Genomic DNA, 21,082 nt, shown 5'->3' on the forward strand with positions numbered 1-21,082 from the left:
GCCTAAATCCTTGGTTCATACATATTTGCTAATACCTGTGTGATGTTAGGCTGCTTGGTGCAGGCTTGTGTTCAATTGCTTCTAATACCCAGTACAGTACAATGGGGCCATTTTACTTTTTCTTAGGTGCTTTTAGCACCCTGATCAATGGGTTGCCCCAGGAGCCCTTAATCAATGATTATAGATGGACTATCCCCAAAGATGCATTTAATAAAATCCTGAAAGCAAAGAACTTGCTGTAGAGAACATTCCTTTGCCAGGGCTAAAACCTGATGATAAAGTGTGCAAGCTGCCTAAAGTACTTTATTAACCACCAAGTATTTGTGGGGTGGGAGCTAGCTCTACAGTATTCAGAAAGATAACTGGATAATAAAGAAGAATACAGTCTCCAAGGAGCTTATTCCCCTCTACTCTAGAGATACATGAGTAGAAGCTAAAGCAAAAACACACTTCAGCATCATATGGGAAGGGGTTATGAGAGACCTGGGATCCAATTAACATGATAATAGAAACACACAATGAGGCTCCTTCCCTCCTCCCACTCAGATGCCCCTAAATTGATTGAAGGATCTTTTTGGGAGACTTCTGGGAGGTAGTTTGGGGAAATTAAACTCCAGAAGGACGGTCAGCTTGGCTCAGAAAGCTTCTGTAAGGTTCAAAGAAGGCAAGCCCCAGCCTTCCTCCTTTCTGGAGTTGCAGAATTATAGCACCTCAAATAAAGGGTGAGGCTCAGGTAATCCACTGGAAAATCACTTGCCCTGCCCTATGCTGCAGTGCAGAAACATTGCTCTTCAAACATGTGTTAAGAGCCTCCAGCTGACCCAGGGAGTGCAGTGCATCTAGAGGAACCTGGAAAAAGGCAGAGGAAAACATAATGGCCATTGGAGGTAAGAACTACAGAGAGAGAAAAGAAAAAAGACAACTTTTATATCCTGGATGCAGATGAAATCCTATGTTATTTTTCAATGGAAGACCACTGTTACCTTAGCAATTTACAGACTATTGGGCCAGACGTTTTTCATAATAGTAGAGATGAACTGCTTTAACCCATCTCCTAAGTCTCTTCCCTGGGCGCATTAGTGATCCTATAGGGTTATTTAGGCAGTGTCTAGTGGAAAGAAAGAACTAGTGCCCTTCAATAGTCTTCCCTGTCCTTTGTCATAACCATGGGCAGATTTCGCTCTACTTGTCCTTCCCTGGACTGCATATACGCTTATCCATAGGATCCACACTTAGGTCTGAGAGTGGGAGTGGGCATGTGGGACAGGTGGCATTTTCCAAATATGCATTGCTTTGGGTAAGTTACTACCTTTTTAGGCCTCACTTTCCTCATCTTTAAAATAGGCATAATGTGTGAGTAAATTTTTATAGACTATGAAGTACTGAAGTTATAATTGACATGTTTGCTCAAATATCTGCAATTTACTTGGAGGAGGCTTTCAAAGATGAAATAACTGCACTCCTCCCACCTCCAAATAAAGTAAAGTCTCAAGTCTTTGTCCAAACTAAGATCAGGGACTATGAAATTGGACAGTGGAATGTGGGTAGGGGGCAGTAGAATGGATGCTCTTACTGGCTCCAGGCTTTATCTACTGTCTTTGTACCACACAGGTAAAAGACAATAAGATAGGCAGATAAAAAGAATCTTGTCTGGCCTTGCAGCCCTTCTCACTTTTTGACCTCTCAAGGGACAGTGCTAAATGGAAAGTCTCTTCGATTTACACTGGGGTCAGACTTGGCAGAGAATATACATCCATACCGGCTGCAGGATGGGGGTAAGGGAGTTTCTGGAAAGGGTAGAGCATAGACTTGGTACAGTGAGCAAGAACATTACCTCATTCACATCCAGGTATAAGCGCTTTATTTGTCTCTCCACCTTTTTTCTTCCAAAGATTATTGTTTTCTGGAACACATATGCCAGAAAGTCAATATCTCTTTACTCAAAAACATTGTCTTCAAGAACATCAAATTTTCAAGAAATTAGAGAGGACTTGCTATTCACCCTACATCACTGAGTAACTTAAGGCTAGTCACGTTCCATCTATGGACCTCAGTTTCCTCATCTGCAAACTGGGAATGGTAATCCTTGCCTTGCTCATCTTAGGGTTTGTATAAAGATCCAATAAGATAATGTCTGTAAACACACATTGCAAACTGTAAAGTGCAGCACCTGTGTATGCAGTACATTTCAGCACTTTCACTCCTAGGATAACTGTGTCCTATCTTCATCCTTTGTTTTTACAAATTAAGTTACATCCAACATTCTGGACTATATAAGCTGTTCCAAAAGAGAGAGTTGCTCTACTCATCTGGGAACTTTTTTTTTCTTCCAAACCTGATCTACTGTGGGGGAGTGTACATCAGATCAAGTGGCCCTTTATAGACATAAGAGGAACTTAAAAATAATCCATGATGCTCACATCTCAGCGCTGAGGTTCTCATTTGTCCTGTGCCATCAGTGTTGGAGAGTGAAGTTCCACCTTATTCTGGGAAGCAGGTGAAACTGGTGGTGAGTGCTCAGAAATTGATTTGTTCTACTCTAAACCAAGAAAGCACAAATGGTCCCTTAGCTTCCCTAAGGTCAGACCTCAATGGGAAACATTGGCCCTCAGTGCTCCCACCCCAACCTCAAGAACTTCACTGTCACCTCAAAGACCAAAGTTCTGAAGTAAGTTTGGCCCTTGGGATCTACAGATTCAGCCTTGGGCTTTTAGATGACCAGCACCAGGAAGGGACAAAAGAGGCAAAAGTAGGAACTTAAATAAAAATAAAATGAACTTTACGAAGTACCATTTTAAAGATCAAAAAGATATTGAGTTGAATCTCTGCTAAAGAATGGTAGAGCCCTATATATGGGGAGGAAGACCCTGGTAAGTGGGCTAGATCCAGAGCTGTCCCAGCCACAGAAGTCTAGGAGATGAATGGGGAATCAAGGTGTCAGGCCTCCCCCAAGATGCATATAGAGGTGTGTGTGTGTGTGTATGTGTACTAAGAAGGGGGCAGTGTGAAGAAGCTAAAGGGGGAAGGATTTGATTTTGTCCCTAAAGTGCTAGATAGACATATCAATGTCTGAAGAAGAGGCATCTCCTTCAGGTGTGCCAGACAAATATGCAAGGAGTAAAACTCTGCCCCATTCATTGGCATCCCCTCCCTTTTTATCTATAAATAACTGAGGTAGGAACATGCCTGGTTGTTCCATGGCCAAATAATCTGGCTCTCCAAGCTGGCTAGAATAGGGAAGCAAGAAATGCTGCAGGTAAGTCTTGGGGAAATGGTGAAGAATCAATCCTTGGTGGGATGGGATAAGATGTTCCCCATCCATAGAGCACTGGCTGTTGTGGATACCACATCTCAGGCCCCTGCTACCATTGTGGTATAGGAACAAAGCAGGAGAGTCCAGAGAGAATGACTGGGCAAGGTTGCCAGAAGCCCAAGGAGGGAGGAAAGGGAGGAGGGAGGAAAGTAAGTTAGAAATCTGTAGGGGCAATCTCAATATTTTTCTGAGCTCCTTATCTCTGAAAACAAAAACAAAAACATAGTGTAGGTTAATCATTGAGGATTCAATAGCAGAAATATATCACTTAGCTAGGTTGATGATAGTTCTACCCTCTTCTATATGGGTGAGACCACTCCTCATGAAACTGGGTTCAGTTTCATACTGAACATACTTTAGAGAAATCCAAAGTGATATTTTCCAGAGAAAAGATGCTTTCTTCAGATCTTTATAGGGCTGTCAGAAGACAGAGGAAGTAGATGAAGTCTGTGGCCCATGGAACAGAGCCAGGACCCATGAGTAGGTACTACAGGGAGACAGAGGTTTTTCTTTACATTGAGCTCCAATCTACCAGTCACAGCTGCAATACACATTGGGCAGTAGTGAGCTCTCTGACATTGCAAGTATGTGAGCAAAGGTGACACAAATATTTGTTGGAGATATTACAAAAGGACCTCAAACATGGATTGGAAGACTTGGAGGGGAAGTTGGACTAGATAATCTGGAAGGTATCTGAGCTAATCTTAATTCCATTTGCAATGTGCTTCTTGCCATATGACACAACATAACACACAAGCATAACACCAAAGGATAAAGATTATGGGGGAAGAGGGTCAAAATCCTGCTGCTCACAAAAGGTTTCTCTTTCTCTGGAGAAATTGACTGTTTTCCCTGATACACCACTAGATAACCTCAATTTGATACCTCAGTGTAAGGGTGTTTCCCAAGTGTATCACCTCATCCTGGTGCTAGGTACTTTGATCCTCAGGGAGGGGAAGGGGAACACTAGTCCCCAGACAGTTTCCCATCTTGTACTCAGGACCAGGTACTCCACTGAGAGGAGCTCTTGCCTCTGGGTGACCCAGTGACTTTCTGCTTCAAGTTGCAGGAGATTCGCTGCAGTTTGAGGCTGACAAGGCATCAGAGGAAGAATCTCTTTTCACCATGCCACCTGGCCAGGAGACTAGTCCTAAGTCCCCACTAGGTGAAAGCATCTTTGAGAGCCAGCCACTTAACCCCATCCTGGATGACGACTGCAGTTCAACTTGTGGCTTCCCCACACAGAAGTCTTTTACCATGGCTTCCTGTGCCTCAGAAAGCCACTCCCATTGGCTCCACATCCCCATCGAATGCACAGAACTAGACCTGCAAATGTTTTCCAGCTCACCCTCCTGCACTGGATCTGAGACATTGGGGGGGAACACAGCTGAAAACTCTGAAGATAGGCTGGAGTTCAATATGCCCTTTGAAGTCCCCAGTGATTAACTCTACAGAGGTGAGCTCGAAAGGTGGGACAGAAAGACCAGAAATTGGGTACCACCCTCAAGGAATTTTCTTTACAGTACTGTTGTTCAGTAGGGCTAGGGGTAGAGGAACAGCAAACTGGAAACACTAAAGGGGGCAACAGTGACTATGCTAATCTTTGGAGTCTGTCAGCCAAACATCACATTTCTGGGCCTACAGCTGTCAAGGTAGTAAGTAGCTTGGTTGATATGATTGCCAGTCTTTCCATCCTGGCCTTTTACAAGCTTTCTCAGGACCTCAATATCTAATAGTGATATTCAATTATCTCTGCTCATTTATAAGCACCATGAAACAGTGGGAAAATATGGAAACTTTGGCATCTGGTAGTCCTGTGTTTCAAATCTACCTCTATTCCTTAATAGCTATGTGAACCTTGTGTAAATCAATTTAGCTCTTTGAGCCCAGAGCCTGACGCGGGGCTGGAACTCACAGACCGTGAGATCATGACCTGAGCCGAAGTCGGATGCTCAACCAACTGAGCCACCCAGGCGTCCTTTTTTAATTTTTTTTTTAATTTTTTTTACATGTAATCTTAAAAGTAGAAAAGAAAAAGCAGAATAGTCAGAGAAAGTATCAAAGAGATGTAACATGGAAAGGACTTGACCCACCATTCTAGTTTTGAAAATGAAAAGTAGTCATAAGCCAAAGAATGTGGGTGGTCTCTAGAAACTGGAAATGGTCCTCAACTTATAGATAGCATATAAATGTCACCTCATCCCTAAAACTGCAAGTAATTAAATTATTCCATGTTCTGGAATGATAAAGAAAATGGATTCCCCCCAGAGCTTCCAGAAAGCAACACAGTCCTGTGAACACCTTGATTTTGGCCTTGTAAGACTCTAAACAGAGATCCAGCTGAGCCTACAAAGATTCTGACTCATGGAAATGGTGAGATAATAAATGGGTGCTGTTTTAATCTATTAAATTTGTGGTAATTTTTTATGGCAGTGATAGAAAAATAGTACATACTTCATGAATAAGTCTGATTCATCATTGAGTTATAAACTGAGAGCCGATGGTATCTGTACTTGTTTGACCCTTCGCATTGTGGTGGTTTTATTTGTTATTTATTTATTTATTTATTTATTTATTTATTTATTTATGATGGATGGATTAGAATTCATCGTCAGAGGTTAAAATTATTTCATACGGAAATTCAGATTTCTGGATTCTTTTGAAAATTCAACAGATCTCAAGCATTGAATATTTCTTCATGGTAAAAAAAAAAGAGAGAAAGAAAGAAAAGAGAAATTAAGTCACCTGGGCTGAGTAGCAGATTCCCATTTGGATAGTAAATGAACTCACTCTTTACTTTACCATAGCCCCTACTTCTCTCTATTGCACTGTTGATCAGATCTGATTCACACACTGATTTTCCCTATACAACTCCAGTATGCATAAGTCCTGATAAACACCCTTTCAAAAAAAAAAGGTTCATCCTCTTTCCCCTATGGAGACCCTAGTGAGCTGCTCACCCTCACATCCCCAGAGAAAGGTACAATATTATTATCTTGAGGACAGAAGAGGAGCAGAAAAGTGTTACCCATTTCTCATTTCCTGTGACAATAGGAAGGACACAGGCAGCTCTCAAACATTGCCTCATCTTCATCTTTCTGGGCTGTGGGGCCCAAATGCTTCATTGTCCGTATTTCATGCCCATGCTCAGACACTGGGTAGCAGCTTTCTTATTTGACAAACTGGCTCCAAAGTGGGAGACAAAATGGTCCACCCTGAACCACAATGTTCCAGAATCCACCAAAGAGTAGAAGAGAAAGAAGCAGAGCTTGAGAAGGGTCATAAAGGGATAATAGTACTCCTTTTGTGTCCCTGCAGCCCATGAAAAGATAGATTCACCACTGCTTAAGTCAAAAATATATGCTAGGTCTTTTGAAGATTAGCTGATATATCTTACAGCCAAACTTACCCATGTCTATATAAAAGAGATCTTCCCACAAAAATAGAGGGAGGTTAAAAAAGTGATATCGTTTTGTTCCTAGTATCCAGTGGGCTGAGGAGGAGTCCTGAGCACCAGTGTAAGAAAATTTATCCTGTAGGGGCGCCTGGGTGGCTCAATTGGTTGAGTGTCTGACTTTGGCTCAGGTCATGATCTTGCATTTGTGGGTTTGAGTCCCATGTGGGGCTCTGTGCTGACAGCTCAGAGCCTGAAGCCTGCTTTGGATTCTGTGTCTTCTTCTCTCTCTGCCCCTCCCCTGCTCATACTCTGTCTCTCTCTGTCTCAAAAAATAAAATAAAAACGTTATATATTTTTTAAAATTATCCTCTCCTTTTCTTACTAAATACACTTTATTCACTAACATGGATTCCTGTTTAGGTATCTCTGCATAGATTTTAGTTCTCTCAATGACACTGAAGCTGTCCAGAGCCTTTGTACTCTTGGCTGGAGCTCTAAGTCTCTTACCTATTGCTGGCCGGTGCACCATCCCATCTCCCCCAATCTTTGCCCTCAGTGATCTGAACTTTCTGTGCCACATTTTGGCTAATGGCCAGAGTTGTGCTGAAACAGATCATAATGGTACTCTTGACTTTAAATATGACCTTCCATCTGCAATTTCACATGACAATCTCCTATGGACTGGGCCAGACCTCTTTGGGTATCAGTACTGTCTGGGAAAAAATGTCTGGGTCCACCAATTCCTCTGGACACTGGGCTCTCAGTTACCCACATTTGAGATATTATTATACTAATAATAGTTGCCCAAGACCTCACCCACTTTTATTACAGTCATGTCTCAAATCCATCCATCCATCCATCCTCCATTCCTGACAAGCTCCAGTGTCTATACCTATAAGTGGAAATGGAGAATTGGAAAATAACTTAGAAACCAACTAATCGAACACCATCTCTCATTTTAAAGATTAGGGATAAAGAAGCCCAAAGAAGTTAGATGACTTGTCTACATTTACATAGTAATTTATGAGTTGATTTAGAACCTAGGTATCCAGATTCCTTCCCCGAGGGTTTTCTCATGATGTTGTGTTAATTTATGAATTCCCATACCTTAGTGGATCAGGTTCCATAAGCTCATAGGGTTGAACTCAGTTGTCTCTGAAGCCCCATACTTTCTACTGCTACCTCCAGATCATTTACCGTTAAGGTTTTCCAGCACTGTAGGGAAGGCCCATTAACTCTCATCCCCAGAAAATTCCTCTCCTCTGCTAATCAGAACCTTGCCCCTAATTCATGTAATATGTGAAGAAGCCACCCTTACCACGCTGGCAATGTCTGTTGAAGAACTGCTTGCAGTAGAGGAAGAAGAGCCCCAGGAAGACCAGGGTAAACACCATGAGAAGACTGCTCATCATTGCAACAAGTGTGGCCTCCTGAGGGGGCACTGTGTGTACATTTTCCTTCATTAAGCTCAACTGGAAGGCACCTGTGAGACAAGAAAGTGGGGGAAGTCAGTCACTGTGTGCAGTCAATAAACACCCTGACCCTGGGCCTGGAATTCCTTAGGCCATTGCCCTCTCTCTATAACCTTCCCCAGGTAGGGTTGCTAAGCTGGTTTTAATTCTTTGTAGAGCAGGAAAAAATATAAAGAACAAAGTGAAGGAACTTGCATATACTGTTGGTATGGTATAAGTTAATACAATTATTTGAAGATGCACATGTTGTGTAGTCTTTCTATGTCACATCTAGTTATAAAACCTAGAAAAATGGAAACAAACTAAGATGTTCATCAGTAAGGCACAGGAACAATAAATCATGATATAATCTTATGATTTAATATTATTATATAACTTAAAATAAAAGACCTGTATGGATCAACATAAATAATCCAGAAGGGAAAAGCAAATTGAAGAAAGTGAGTATATAGCATGAAGTAATTTATAGGAAACATCAAATATAAAATAATGGCATATATTTTCTATGAATATATATCACTAAAAATACAAGTATTAAAATATGGCAGTCATAGTTCTCACCAATTATCCACCTGTGTTTCCTATACACCATTGTAGTAAGGCCATCAGAGTACTTCTGGCCAATGGTCTGTGAGTGGAAGTAATGTGTGTCCCTTGCAGACTGAAGTAGTTAAGAGCCACTATGTCTCTTCCATATTTCCCTTGTCCCATCAACCTAAAAGCCACATGGTCTAGATGGTATAGTCACAAGATGGAGGGATGCTTTTGTGCAGTAAAAAATAAACTTTTATTGTATTAAGTCATTGAGATTTAGAGATTTGTTGTAGCATAACCTACCAACAAGATGCATGCAATTTTATGACTGTCGTTGCCTTTGGGGAAGTAGGGAGAGAATGAAATTCAGGGAGGATCAAAAAGGGAATTCTATTACACCTGTAGAATCTTTGTTCTTTTTTTTAAAAAAATATTTTAATGTTTATTTATTTTTGAGAGAGAGAGAGAGAGAGAATGAATGTGAGAGCAGGGGAGGGGCAGAGAGAGGGGGAGACACAGAATCCAAAGCGGGCTCCAGGCTTTGAGCTGTCAGCACAGAGCTCGATGCGGGAATTGAACTCATAAACCCATGAGATCAAGACCTGAGTCGAAGCTGGATGCCCAACCAACTGAGCCACCCAGGTGCCCCAATTATTTTTCTTTTAAAAAAATATAAAGCAAATATGCAAAACGTTAAAATGTATTAATTCTACGTGTTCTGTAACTAGCCATTTATATTTTTATTTTTTTCTGGATTTTAAATATTTTTACATATTTGAAATATATCATGATAAAAAAGTTTCAAAAACTTAAAAAGAGTTAGTATATGTATGTATGGTAAGTAGATAAAAATGATAGATAAATGGATAGTGGTATGGGCATAGACTAGATCCTAGTATTTTATTCAGCCTTTTCTATTATTAAGCAGTAGAGATTCCTATAAACCTCATTATCATCTACAAATATACAAATGTTATAACTTATAAAGTGTTTTCTCAATATATTAATTTATTAGACCTGGGCAGCCATCCAATAAGGTATGAAGAATGGTGATTATCATGATTTACATTCTTTTCAGATGATGTGAAGAAGGTTGTGCATCTGCACAATATATTGTGAAACAATATATATTGTGAAATAAGAATTCAAATCTGATCCCTTACCAATCTGTTCTACAGGAAAGAGTACGACAGGATAGGGGAAGTCTTTACTATCCCATCTTGATACTACTCAATGGGTTGGAGAGAAAACTGGAGAAAAGAACTGGATACATGCACTGAACCTCATAGGTGGGTGTCTGTTTTGTGCATGGGATACACTCTTGGTCTTGCAGTCCTCCAATGCGTCTTTTGGTAGAAACTATGGTTAGAGATATAAAGAAAGGCAAGGTAATAAAATGAGCAATGCACTTGGGCTGATCTTTACTGAGACCATAAACAGCTTCTAAAAGTCTTGCTTTCTTGGAAGCCAGCACCCATTCCCAACCTTCATTAATTATTTGCCTCTATGTCTGATTCTGAATCAAAGTACCAGATGCTCCACCTCTTTGCTCATTCACCACACCCTATAGCCAAAGGGAAATTAGTCTCATAAGAGAGGGAACACTGCTTTGACATCCACTGTTTCATAACCTCTTTGAGGTCTACAGTGGGATTTACCTTGAATCTTGGGTCTTGGCTTCAACATGCCAGCATGATGAAAAAGCAGTTAAGTACTTATTTGTGGCTGACCATGCACTAGGCACTTTGTAGGTTGATCACAGGAAGACACTGTTTCTCCCTCATGGGAGCTTAAGCTCATCATGATATGGACCATTAGAATGCTTCAACTAGACTCTGGGAAAAGACCTCCAAAGAATATAAAGGTCCAGAAAAGCTTTCTCTCATACAACAGTCTCACCTAGGCAGACAGTCCCCACAGACGGCATTAGAGGTAGCTGTGCATTTGGCTTTTTGGATACAATTGATGACAGCACAGGTGATGCAAGTCTGACATCTATGGTGGCCCCAGCTGCTTTTGTATCTGCAGGGAGGACAGGCTGTGCAGTATGCATCTCCACCTTCTCCATAACCACAATCCTGTAGAGAGATAGGAATCACTAACTTTGCTCTACAGAAACTTGGAAAGAAGATCAGCTACAGGAAAAGTGGACATTGTATACAAGAGTGCTTTACAAACTGCAAGTTGCAATGCATTTATGACTTATGCTAGTTTAAGACTAGCATCGAAAATTGGGAAAAAAGACAAAATAATGATATCAAATATCAAAGTGCTTGTACTAAAGCTAAGTATGAATCAGCATAGGCTAGGTTATGCTATGGAATAAACAAATCCTAAATCTCAGTGTCTTTTTTTGTTGTTCGTTTAAGAACAAAAGTTTATTTCTCACTCACACTATTTGCCTACCAGAGCTTTACTGGGAACTCTGCTTTACAATATTCTCACTGGGTTACACAGGGAGACAGGAACTTTATCTTTGTGTTGTCATGAGTGGAGCATCAGGGAAAAGAAAACATTGTGAATTGCCACTGGCTCTTACTTTCTTCCAGAAATAATCCATTTCACTTTGCTCACATGCCTTTGACATATCACCTGATCATTAGTAATTACAAAAAGTAAAAGAAAGTGAAATTCTACAGTGTGCTAGGAGGTGGGGAGATAGAAAGATTTGACAAATACTGCCTGTAATCATTACCTATACCTCAATATTGTTTTGTAAATTTTTTACAGATAAAATATATATAAGTATGTGTTAGATCGTGATGAAAAATTTATTCCTTACTCTTGGCAATGGTAAAAAAAAAAGTTTTAATGCCAATGATATAGAGGAGAGATGAGTGATCTAGCTGGCTCTTGTCTTAGGTCTGATATTGGCTTAGTGTGGCTCTAGCCATTTCTGAGCATCAGAGGCTCCAACATAGGACTAGGCTGAAGTGGATAGTGTCTAAATATTCTTCCAATTCTGACATTCTAATTTAGGTATGAGGCTTCTGCCTGATATGTCATAGTTCTTTCTCCAAGACACAACTCTAGTTATCAAGGGATATTAACTATTTGTTAATCGTGGTAGAAGCTGGTTGATTATTTGCCAAACTCATTCTTCTTCCTAAGAATACCTCTAGCCAACATTCCCTAATCTCACTGTAGTTAGGTGGGGCCATGTGCCTAATTTTTACCAAATGGAACACGTATAAAATGATATATGCCTCTACTAAGTGTTAAAGGAGTGCTTCAGTATAGACCCAATCTGTAAAGACTGGGAGAGGTATGTTTTTGTTTGTTTGTTTTTGTTTCTTTTAACTTCTGGCAATCAAGGAAATCTATCAAAATATTAGCTAACCATGATATAAATGAACACATATTAAGTGATAACATATGTAAAGGAATACAGTGACTTCAAAAATAGTTTGGAAGTGGGGTGCCTGGGTGGTGCAGTCAATTGAGCATCTGATCTCATGGTTATGGTTATGATCTCATGGTTCGTGAATTTGAGCCCCTGTTGGGCTCTGTGTTGACAGCTCTGAGCCTGGAGTCTGCTTCAGATTCTGTGTCTCCCCACCCCCTCTCTCTGGCCCTCCCTTCCTCATACTCTGAGTCTCTGTCTCTCAAAAATAAATAAACGTTAAAAAAATAGTTTCGAAAAACACCTAAATAAATGAACTTATATAGCCTTCAATGAATAAAATTTAAAAAGCTAAATGAAAGGAAGGAAAAAAGTCTGATTTCTAGTTACCAAATTATAATAAAAAATGACTAGTTTTGAACAAACAAAAAATGACAAGATATACAAAGAAACCCAAATGTATTAATCATTTAAAGAAACAAATAGAATTGATGAAAAGTGTTTTTGAAGGAGTCCAGACATTGGACTTAGTAGCAGTGACTGAAAGACTAAAATCTTAAATCTGTTCAAAGAAAACCATGAACTTTAAAAATCAGGAAATAAGTATGTGAACAAAATAGTATTATCAAAATTATAAAAAGAAACAAGAAAGAAATTATAGAGGTGAAAATTAAGATAACTGAAATGAAAACTTCACTATAAGAGTTCAATAGCAGCTTTCAAAAGGTACATAAAAGAATGAGCAAACTTGAAGGCAGGACAGTTGAAATTATCAAGTTCTGGGGAACAGAAAGAACAAGGAAGGAAGAAAGTAAACAAAATCTAACAGACACCACCAAGTAGACTAACATACAGTTGGGATTCCCAGAAGGAAAAGAGAGAGATAAAAGAGCAGAAAGAATATTTTAAGAGATGATGGCTGAAAACTTGCCAAATTTAATGAAAGACATGAATAAATACATCCACAATGTTCAACGAAATTTAAGTAGGAAAAATTCAGAGATCCATAATGAGATATATTACAAATAAGATGTAGACCTTTGGGGTTCAAAGTCCTTTGGCATCAGCATTTCTTTGAGAGACATGGGAAGTACAGATCGCACTTTCAACAATAGCCAAATTATGGAAAGAGTCTAAATGCCCATGAACTGACGAATGGATAAAGAAGATGTGGTTTACATATACAATGCAATACTACTTGGCAATGAGAAAGAATGAAATCTGGCCATTTGCAGCAACATGGATGGAACTGGAGGGTATTATGCTAAGTGAAATAAGCCAGGCAGAGAAAGACAGATACCGTATGTTTTCACTCATATGTGGATCTTGAGAAACTTAACAGAAGACCATGGGGAAGGGAAAGGGGGAAAAAAAAGTTACAGAGAGGGAGGGAGCCAAACTAAAAGAGGCTTTTAAGGACTGAGAACAAACTGAGGGCTGTTGGGAGGTGGGAGAGAGGGGAAAGTGAGTGATGGGCATGAAGGAGGGCACTTGTTGGGATGAGCACTAGGTGTTGTATGGAAACCAATTTGACAATACATTTTATATATATATACATATATATATGTATATATATATCATATATATATCATATATATATGTATATATATGTATATACATGTACATATATATATCATATATATATATCATATATATACACATATATATATATGTGTATATATATATGATGTAGATAGCCAAACACATAGAAAAATATTTATGCAGCAACACAGAAACAACTTGTCAAGTACAATGGATCACATTTTTTTCTCAAAAAATTATGGAGGCTATGAGGCACCTGGGTGTATCAGTCAGTTAAGTGTCCAACTCTTGATTTTGTCTTAGGTCATTATCTCATGGTTCATGACTTTGAGCTCCATGTCAGGCTCTGCGCTGACAGCTGGGAGCCTGCTTGGGATTTTCTCCCTTCTTTCTCCCTACCTCTCCTCTGCTTATGCTTGCTCTCTCTCTCTTTCTCTCTCTAAATAAATAAATAAACATTTTAAAATGTTGCTGTCAGAGCAGAGCCTGCTTTGGATCCTCTGTCCTCCTCTGTCTCTCTGTCTCTCTCTGTCTCTGTCTCTCTCAAGAATAAATAAAAAACGTTAAAAATTATTTTGAAAAAGATGATGTAGAGATGTCCAACAGGCACATAATAAATGTTCAACATCACTAATCATCAAGGAAATGGAAATCAAAACCACAATGAGGTATTACCTCACACCAGTCAGATTGACTTTCATCAAAAAGAAAAAAATAACAAGTGTTGGCAAGAATGTGGAGAGAAGGGAACCCTCATATACTGTTGGTGGGAATGTAAATTGGTGCAACCATTATGGAAAACGGTATGGAGTTTCCTCAAAAAATTATAGATAGAAATATCATACAATCCAGCAATTCTACTTCTTTGTTGTTATCTGGAAGAAAACGAATACATCAATATGAAGAGAACTATGCACCCACTATGTTTGTTGCAACATTATTCACAATTGCCAAGCTATATGGCTTATGGAAGCAAACAACACATGGCTATCAACACATGAATAGATAAAGATGTGGTGTGTGTGTGTATCTGTGTGAGTGTGTATCCACACACACAATGGAATATTAATGATAAAAATAATGAAATATTATAATTTGCAACAACATGGATGGACCTAGAGTGTATTATGCTAAGTGAAATAAATCAGAGAAAGCCAAATACAACATAGCTTCATTTTTATGTGGAATTGAAAACAAAACAAAACAAGTAAACAAAACCAAATGGAAAAAGACTCATAGATACAGGGAACAAACTGTTGGTTACCAGAGGGAGAGGGTTTGGTGGTGGGGGTAATAAGTGAAGTAGATTAAGAGGTACAAAATTCCAATTATAAAGTAAACAAGTCGCAGTGATGTTATGTACAGCATAGGGAATATAGTCAATAATATTGTAATAACTTTTTATAGTGACAGATGGTAAGTAGATTTTGTGAGTATCATTTCTTGATGTATAGAAATATTCAATCGCTATGGTTTACACCTGAAACTAATAAGCTAAATGATAGTATGTGAATTATACTTCAATAAAATTTTTAAAAAATTAAAAATTAAATTATATTGAATTACTATTTTTTTACTTATTAGATTGACAGAAATCTAAAAAGATTGACAACAGAGTTGCTAAAGCTGTAGGGAAACAGGCATATTTTGGTGGTGATACAAAATGGCACAACCCTTCTATAGGGGGATTCGGCAATATCTAACAAAATTGTATAAATATTTACTCTTTAACCCAACAATTGCAAATTTAGAGGTCTATCATACAGATACAATCACAAAAATACACAAAACTGTGTGCATAATTCTACTCATTGTAGCAATATTTTTAATAGCAAAACCGTCTATCAAGAGGAGACTGGTTGAATAAACTGTGAAAGTTATACAGTGGAGTAATTTGCAGGTATAAAAAGAATTGTGGACTATCGATATACAATGGAATGCAATGATCTCCTAGATATATTGCCAATTGAAAAATATTAAGGTAGTGGAAAGTGTGATATCATTTATCTAAAAGGTGGGTTAGGCAAGTCTGGTCACAGTTCACACACACACACACACACACACACACACTTTGGTTTATATTACAGAAATAAAAAAATAAAATGGTAAGTGATAAAACTAAAAAACAAAAACAAAACAACAACAACAGCAACAAAACAGGAGAGAAATTGCCTTTAAAGGGAAGTGAAAGAATAGGTGGGATAGGACAAAGATAGAAGTAAAAATTTGAGAGTATCCCTTGTTTTGTACTTTTGACCTTGGAATAATGTGTTTTTACATAATTATTAAACAAAATTAAATTTAGAAAAAAAATCCCTAAAAATTCAAGTTAAAAAATGAACCTAAAATGAGAGAGTTTGCAGATGGTGGCATAGTGGGAGGACCCTAGACTTTTCTGATCCCTTGAACACAGCTAGATAACTAGCAAATAATTCTAAATAGTCAATAAATTGACCTGAAGACTGATTGAACAAACTGTACAACTACAGGGGGGAGAAGAGGCCACTGTGAGGAAGGAAGGAAGTACAGAGATAATGGTTACAGAGAGAAAAGGATTACAGATGATGCAGAGTGGAGGGAGCTCTGGTCACAGAGAAAGGTGAAAGAGAGTGGAATGTACAAGGACATGCACAAGAAGAACAATTCCCCAAAGCCATTGGTTAGGAAAAAGACAGGGGCTGAATTTTGTGAGTTTTTTCAACCAGCAAGGCTCAAAGAACTGGTTTTAGAAGTCCTTGGGCTTGACTGGGATAGAGACTCTGAGGACGTTGTCCTAATCCTGGAGCAGAGGCAGGAAAACAACTCTGGAGCAGACTACATGATCTCAGGATCACCTAAGAGGCTCAGGGAGAGACTATTTGTATTTTTGGAGCATATCTGTGAGAGGTGGCATTGCTTCTCTAGGGATGAATGAACCAGAAGGCACCAATTCCCTCCTCTGCCCTTTAGCATATGCAGAGACACTGGCTGAGAGCAGCTAACCTGGAAACTGGCTATTTAGTCTGCTTACTCCAAACAAACACCCCTAAACTCTTGCACGACTGCCTTTCTGGATCAAGCCTGTATCAGTCCCAGTGCAATGAGACACTTTCAGGGTACCAGTGTGGGTCCCTGCCACACCATGTCCCTGAAGTTTGGAATTTTAAAGTCAGGAGCCCTGGCTACAGTACAGCCCAAGTTGTGCTGCTCTACTCCAAGTAGGCAAGTGAACCAGAGATAGTGTGAAATCAGCAATATGAAAAATTCCTGTGATGCACAAAGAAACATATTTGCTCCTCTGAAAGTGTTTCCTTAAGAGCAGAAAGCAAAGACTTCCCTCTCCAGGGACAAAGGAGCAGGCTGGTACCATTTCCCTCCCCTGACCCTCAGCAACAAACAACTTCAGTAAATAGCACAATCCCAACACTGGTGGGCTAAAGGGCTTACACCAAGATCCACCACCTGCACTCTGCTTGTACTGCTTTTCTTTTTTTTAATTAATTAATTTTATTTTTTTAACATTTATTTATTTTTGAGAGTCAGAGAGAGGCAGAGCATGAGCAGGGGAAGGGGAGAGAGAAGGAGATATAGAATCTGAAGCAGGCTCCAGGATCTAAGCTATTTGTTAGCACAGAGCCCGATGCAGGGCTCGAACTCATGAACTGTGAGACCATTACCTGAGCTGAAGTCGGATGATCAAATGACTGAGCCACCCAGGCACCCCTGCACTTCTTTTCTATAGCAAGTGTGCCTAATGATCAGCATAGCAGATGCCTCCCACAAAACACCAGCACAAAACCCTGCAGGAACTATGTCTACTGATCATAGAGTTCTGTAAAATTTCAGTTCTAGTGGAAATAGCATGAGGCCTCTTTTAACAAGGAGACCAGAGCACACTTAGTTAGAACTTGCCATACTGTGGCCAAGATCAAAACACTCCCTAGGGCAAGAAAGAAATTCTGCATAGGACTTACCTGAGGGATACAACAGCCAAAACACAGCAGGTGAGTGCATACAGAGACACTTCCTAAGTGCCAGGACCTGGACATTATAACCTCTTCTTTATAAAGTTATTACTCTTAGGAACAGGAAAATTAACAGCCTTTCCTAACACAGAGAAGAAGACAGAGACCTAGACAAAATGCCAAGATGGAAAATTTCATCCCAAGAGAAAACGTCATGGCCAGTAATCAAAACAGATATAATAAATATACCTGATCCAGAATTTAAGCAATACCCGTAAGGATACTCACTAGGCTTGAGAAAAGCATGGAAGACTTCAGGGAGACCCTTATTGCAAAGATAAGAGGTCAAGAAATCAGTCCAAAATGAAAAAGGCAATAACTGAGATTAGAAACTGACTGAATGTAGGGGCACCTGGGGGGCTCAGTCGGTTAAGTGTCCGACTTTAGCTCAGATCAGTACCTCACGGTTGGTGACTTCGAGTCCCGCATTGGGCTCCATGCTGACAACTCAGAGCCTGGAGCCTGCTTTGGATTCTTTGTCTCTCTCCCTCTGCCCCTCCCCTCACTCAAAAATAAATAAAACATTAAAAAAATTTAAAAAACAAACTGACTGAATGTAATGACCACAAGGATGAAAGAAGCAGAGGAACTGATAAGTGATATAGAAGATAGAATTATGGAAAGTAATGAAGCTAAACAAAAAATAGGAAAAATTTGGATCATGAAAGTACACTTAGGGAACTCAGTGACTCCTTCAAACTTAATAACATTTGTATTACAGGAATCCCAGAAGAAAAGAGAGAAAAAAGCAGCTAAACAGTTTATTTGAGGTAATTATAACTAAAAACTTCCATAACCTCGTGAAGGAAACATATATCCAAATCTAGGAAGCACAAATAACTTCCATCCAGATCAACAAAAGCAGGCCAATACCAAGGCATACTATAGTTAAATTTTCAAAATATTGTGATACAGAAAGAAAAAAAAAAACAACTTAAAGCAGCAAGACAAAAGAAGTCCCAAACAAGGTAAGGCCAATAGATTAACAGCAGATCTTTCCACAGAAACTTGGCAAGTCAAAAGGGAGTGTCATGATATATTCAAGGAGCTGAATGGGAAAAAATATGCAGCCAAGAATGCCCTATTCAGCAAGTCTATCATGCAAAATAAAAAAGAGAGATAAAGTGTTTCCCACACAAACAAAAACTAAAGGAATTTGTGACCACTAAACCAGCCCTGCAAGAAATTTTTTAAAAATATTTACTTATTTTTTGGGAGAGCACACAGAGGGACAGAAGACCTTAAGTGGGCTCTGCGCTGACACACTGACAGCATCAAGTCTGATGTGTGGCTCAAATTCATGAACCATGAGATCATGACCTGAGCCGAAGTCAGACACTCAACCAGCTGAGACACCCAGGTGCCCCAGCCCTGCAAGAATTATTAAAGGGGGGTCTTTGAGTGGGAAGGAAAGACAAAAAATAACAAAGACTAGAAAGGAACAAAGAAAATCCCCAGAAACAGTAAGACAACTAATAAAATGGCATGAAATACTTATAATCAGTAATTATATTGATGTAAATGATGAAATGTTCCAATCAAAAGACACAGGGCGTCAGAATGGATAAAAAAAAGACCCATCTATATGATGCCTACAATAAACTCATTTTAGATCTAATGATACCTGCAGATTGAAAGAGAGGGAATGGAGAAATATTTACCCTGAAAATTGATGTCAAAAGATAGCTGGAGTAGCAAAACTTATATCAGACAAATGAGATTTTAAACCAAAGACTGTAACAAGAGATAAAGGGGACTATCCAAAAAGAAGATATAACAATTGTAAATATTTATGTTCCTGACATGAAAACACCAAAATATATAAAACAAGTAATAGCAAGCATAAAGGAACTCACTGATAATAATCCAACAATAATAGTAGGGGGACTCAACACCCCACTTAGAGCAATGGACAGATAATCTTAGCAGAAAAGCAACAAGGAAACGATGGCTTTGAAAGACACGCTGGACTGCATTTACTCAACAGATATATTCATAGTATTTCATCCTAAAGCAGCAGAATACACTCTTCAAATGTACATGGGACATTCTCCAGAATATATCATATCCTACCTCACAAATCAGGCTTCAACAAATACAAAAAGATTGGGATCATACCATGCCTGCTTTATTTTCTTTAATTTTTAATGTTTATTTATTTTTGAGAGAGAGAGAGAGACAGAGTGTGAGTGGGGGAGGGGTAGAGAAAGGGAGACAGAATCCAAAGCAGCTACAGCCTCTGAGATGTCAGCACATAGCCCGATGCAGGACTCAACCCCGCGAACTGTGAGATCATGGCCTGAGCCAAAGTCAGATGCCTAACCAACGAGTCACCCAGTGCCCCACCATGCATGCTTTATGACCACAATGCTAGGGAAATTGAAGTCAAACAGAAGAAAAAAAAATGGAAAGACCATAAATACATGGAGGTTAAAAGAACATGCTGTTGGGGTGCTGGGGTGGCTCAATTATTTAAGCCTTTTGCCTTAAGTCATGATTTCATGATTCATGAATTTTAGCCCCACATTGGGCTCTCTGCTGTCAGCAGAGCCTGCTTTGGATCCTATGTCCACTCTCTCTCTGCCTCTTCCCTGCTCATGCTCTTTCTCTCTCTCAAAAATAAATAAGAAAAATAATTTTAAAAAATTCTGCTAAAGAATGAATGGGTCAAGAAGAAAATGAAAGAAGAAATAAAAAAATAATTACATGAAACCAAATGAACATGAAAACACCACAGTCCAAAACAACTGAGAAGGAGCAAAATTGTTCCTAGGAGGGAATTGTACAGCATTATAGGTCTATTTCAAGAAGCAAGAAAAATCTCAAATAAACAAGCCTTACATTTCAAAGAGCTAAAAAAGAAAAACAAATGAGGTCTAAAGGCAGCAGAAAAATGGAAAAAAATAAAGATTAGAGCAGCAATAAATGAAATAGAAGCAAAACACATGGTAGAACCGATCAATAAAACTAAGAGCTGATTTTTCAGAATAAAATAATAAAAGTGATAAACCTCTACACTGACTTATCAAAAAGAAAGATAAAGGACCCAAGTAGATAAAATCACAAATGAGAAAGTACAAATAATAACCAATATGACAGAAATACCAAGTAAAAGAAAATATTATGAAAAATTATATGCCACAAAATCAGACAATCTGGAAGAATTCAATAAATTCCTAGATATGTATAAACTACCAAAGTTGAAAAAAGAAGAAATAGAAAACTTGAATAGACTGATAACCAGCAAAGATAGTAAATCAGTAATCAAAATTCTCCCAAAAAACAAAAGTTCAGGGTTAGGTGGTTTCACAGGGTAATTCTACCAAACATTTAAGGAAAAGTTAATACTTTTTTTTTCAAAATAGTCCAAAAATAGAAATGGAAAGAAAAATTTCAAACTCACTTCATAAGGCTCTTATTACCTTCATTCCAAAACCAGTGAAGTCTCCACTAACAGAGAGAACTAACTACAGGCCA

At 38.9% G+C, this 21,082-nt stretch overlaps 2 protein-coding genes across 5 annotated transcripts in view; one reads left to right on the plus strand and one right to left on the minus strand.

Moving 5' to 3' along the window:
* The window catches only part of EDA2R (ectodysplasin A2 receptor), a 112,158-nt gene that overhangs the window by 44,480 nt on the left and 46,596 nt on the right, over positions 1–21,082 (minus strand). For 3 of the 4 annotated variants that reach the window (XM_053202410.1, XM_053202409.1, XM_053202408.1), the window contains exon 3: positions 8,029–8,193. In XM_053202410.1, the coding sequence (XP_053058385.1) occupies positions 8,029–8,193 (165 nt within the window). Of the gene's footprint in view, positions 1–8,028; positions 8,194–21,082 lie in introns of those variants that run through there. The other variant, XR_008290127.1, reaches the window with a different exon arrangement.
* On the plus strand, positions 1,400–5,154 carry LOC113597467 (tumor necrosis factor receptor superfamily member 27-like). The gene is made up of 3 exons (XM_027053628.2): positions 1,400–1,544; positions 1,689–1,775; positions 4,377–5,154. Exons 1-3 carry the CDS (start codon positions 1,400–1,402, stop codon positions 4,757–4,759), a joined length of 615 nt encoding a protein of 204 aa, XP_026909429.1. The 3' UTR covers positions 4,760–5,154.

The sequence above is a fragment of the Acinonyx jubatus genome, chromosome X, assembly GCF_027475565.1.
Source record: "Acinonyx jubatus isolate Ajub_Pintada_27869175 chromosome X, VMU_Ajub_asm_v1.0, whole genome shotgun sequence".
NCBI lineage: Eukaryota > Metazoa > Chordata > Mammalia > Carnivora > Felidae > Acinonyx > Acinonyx jubatus.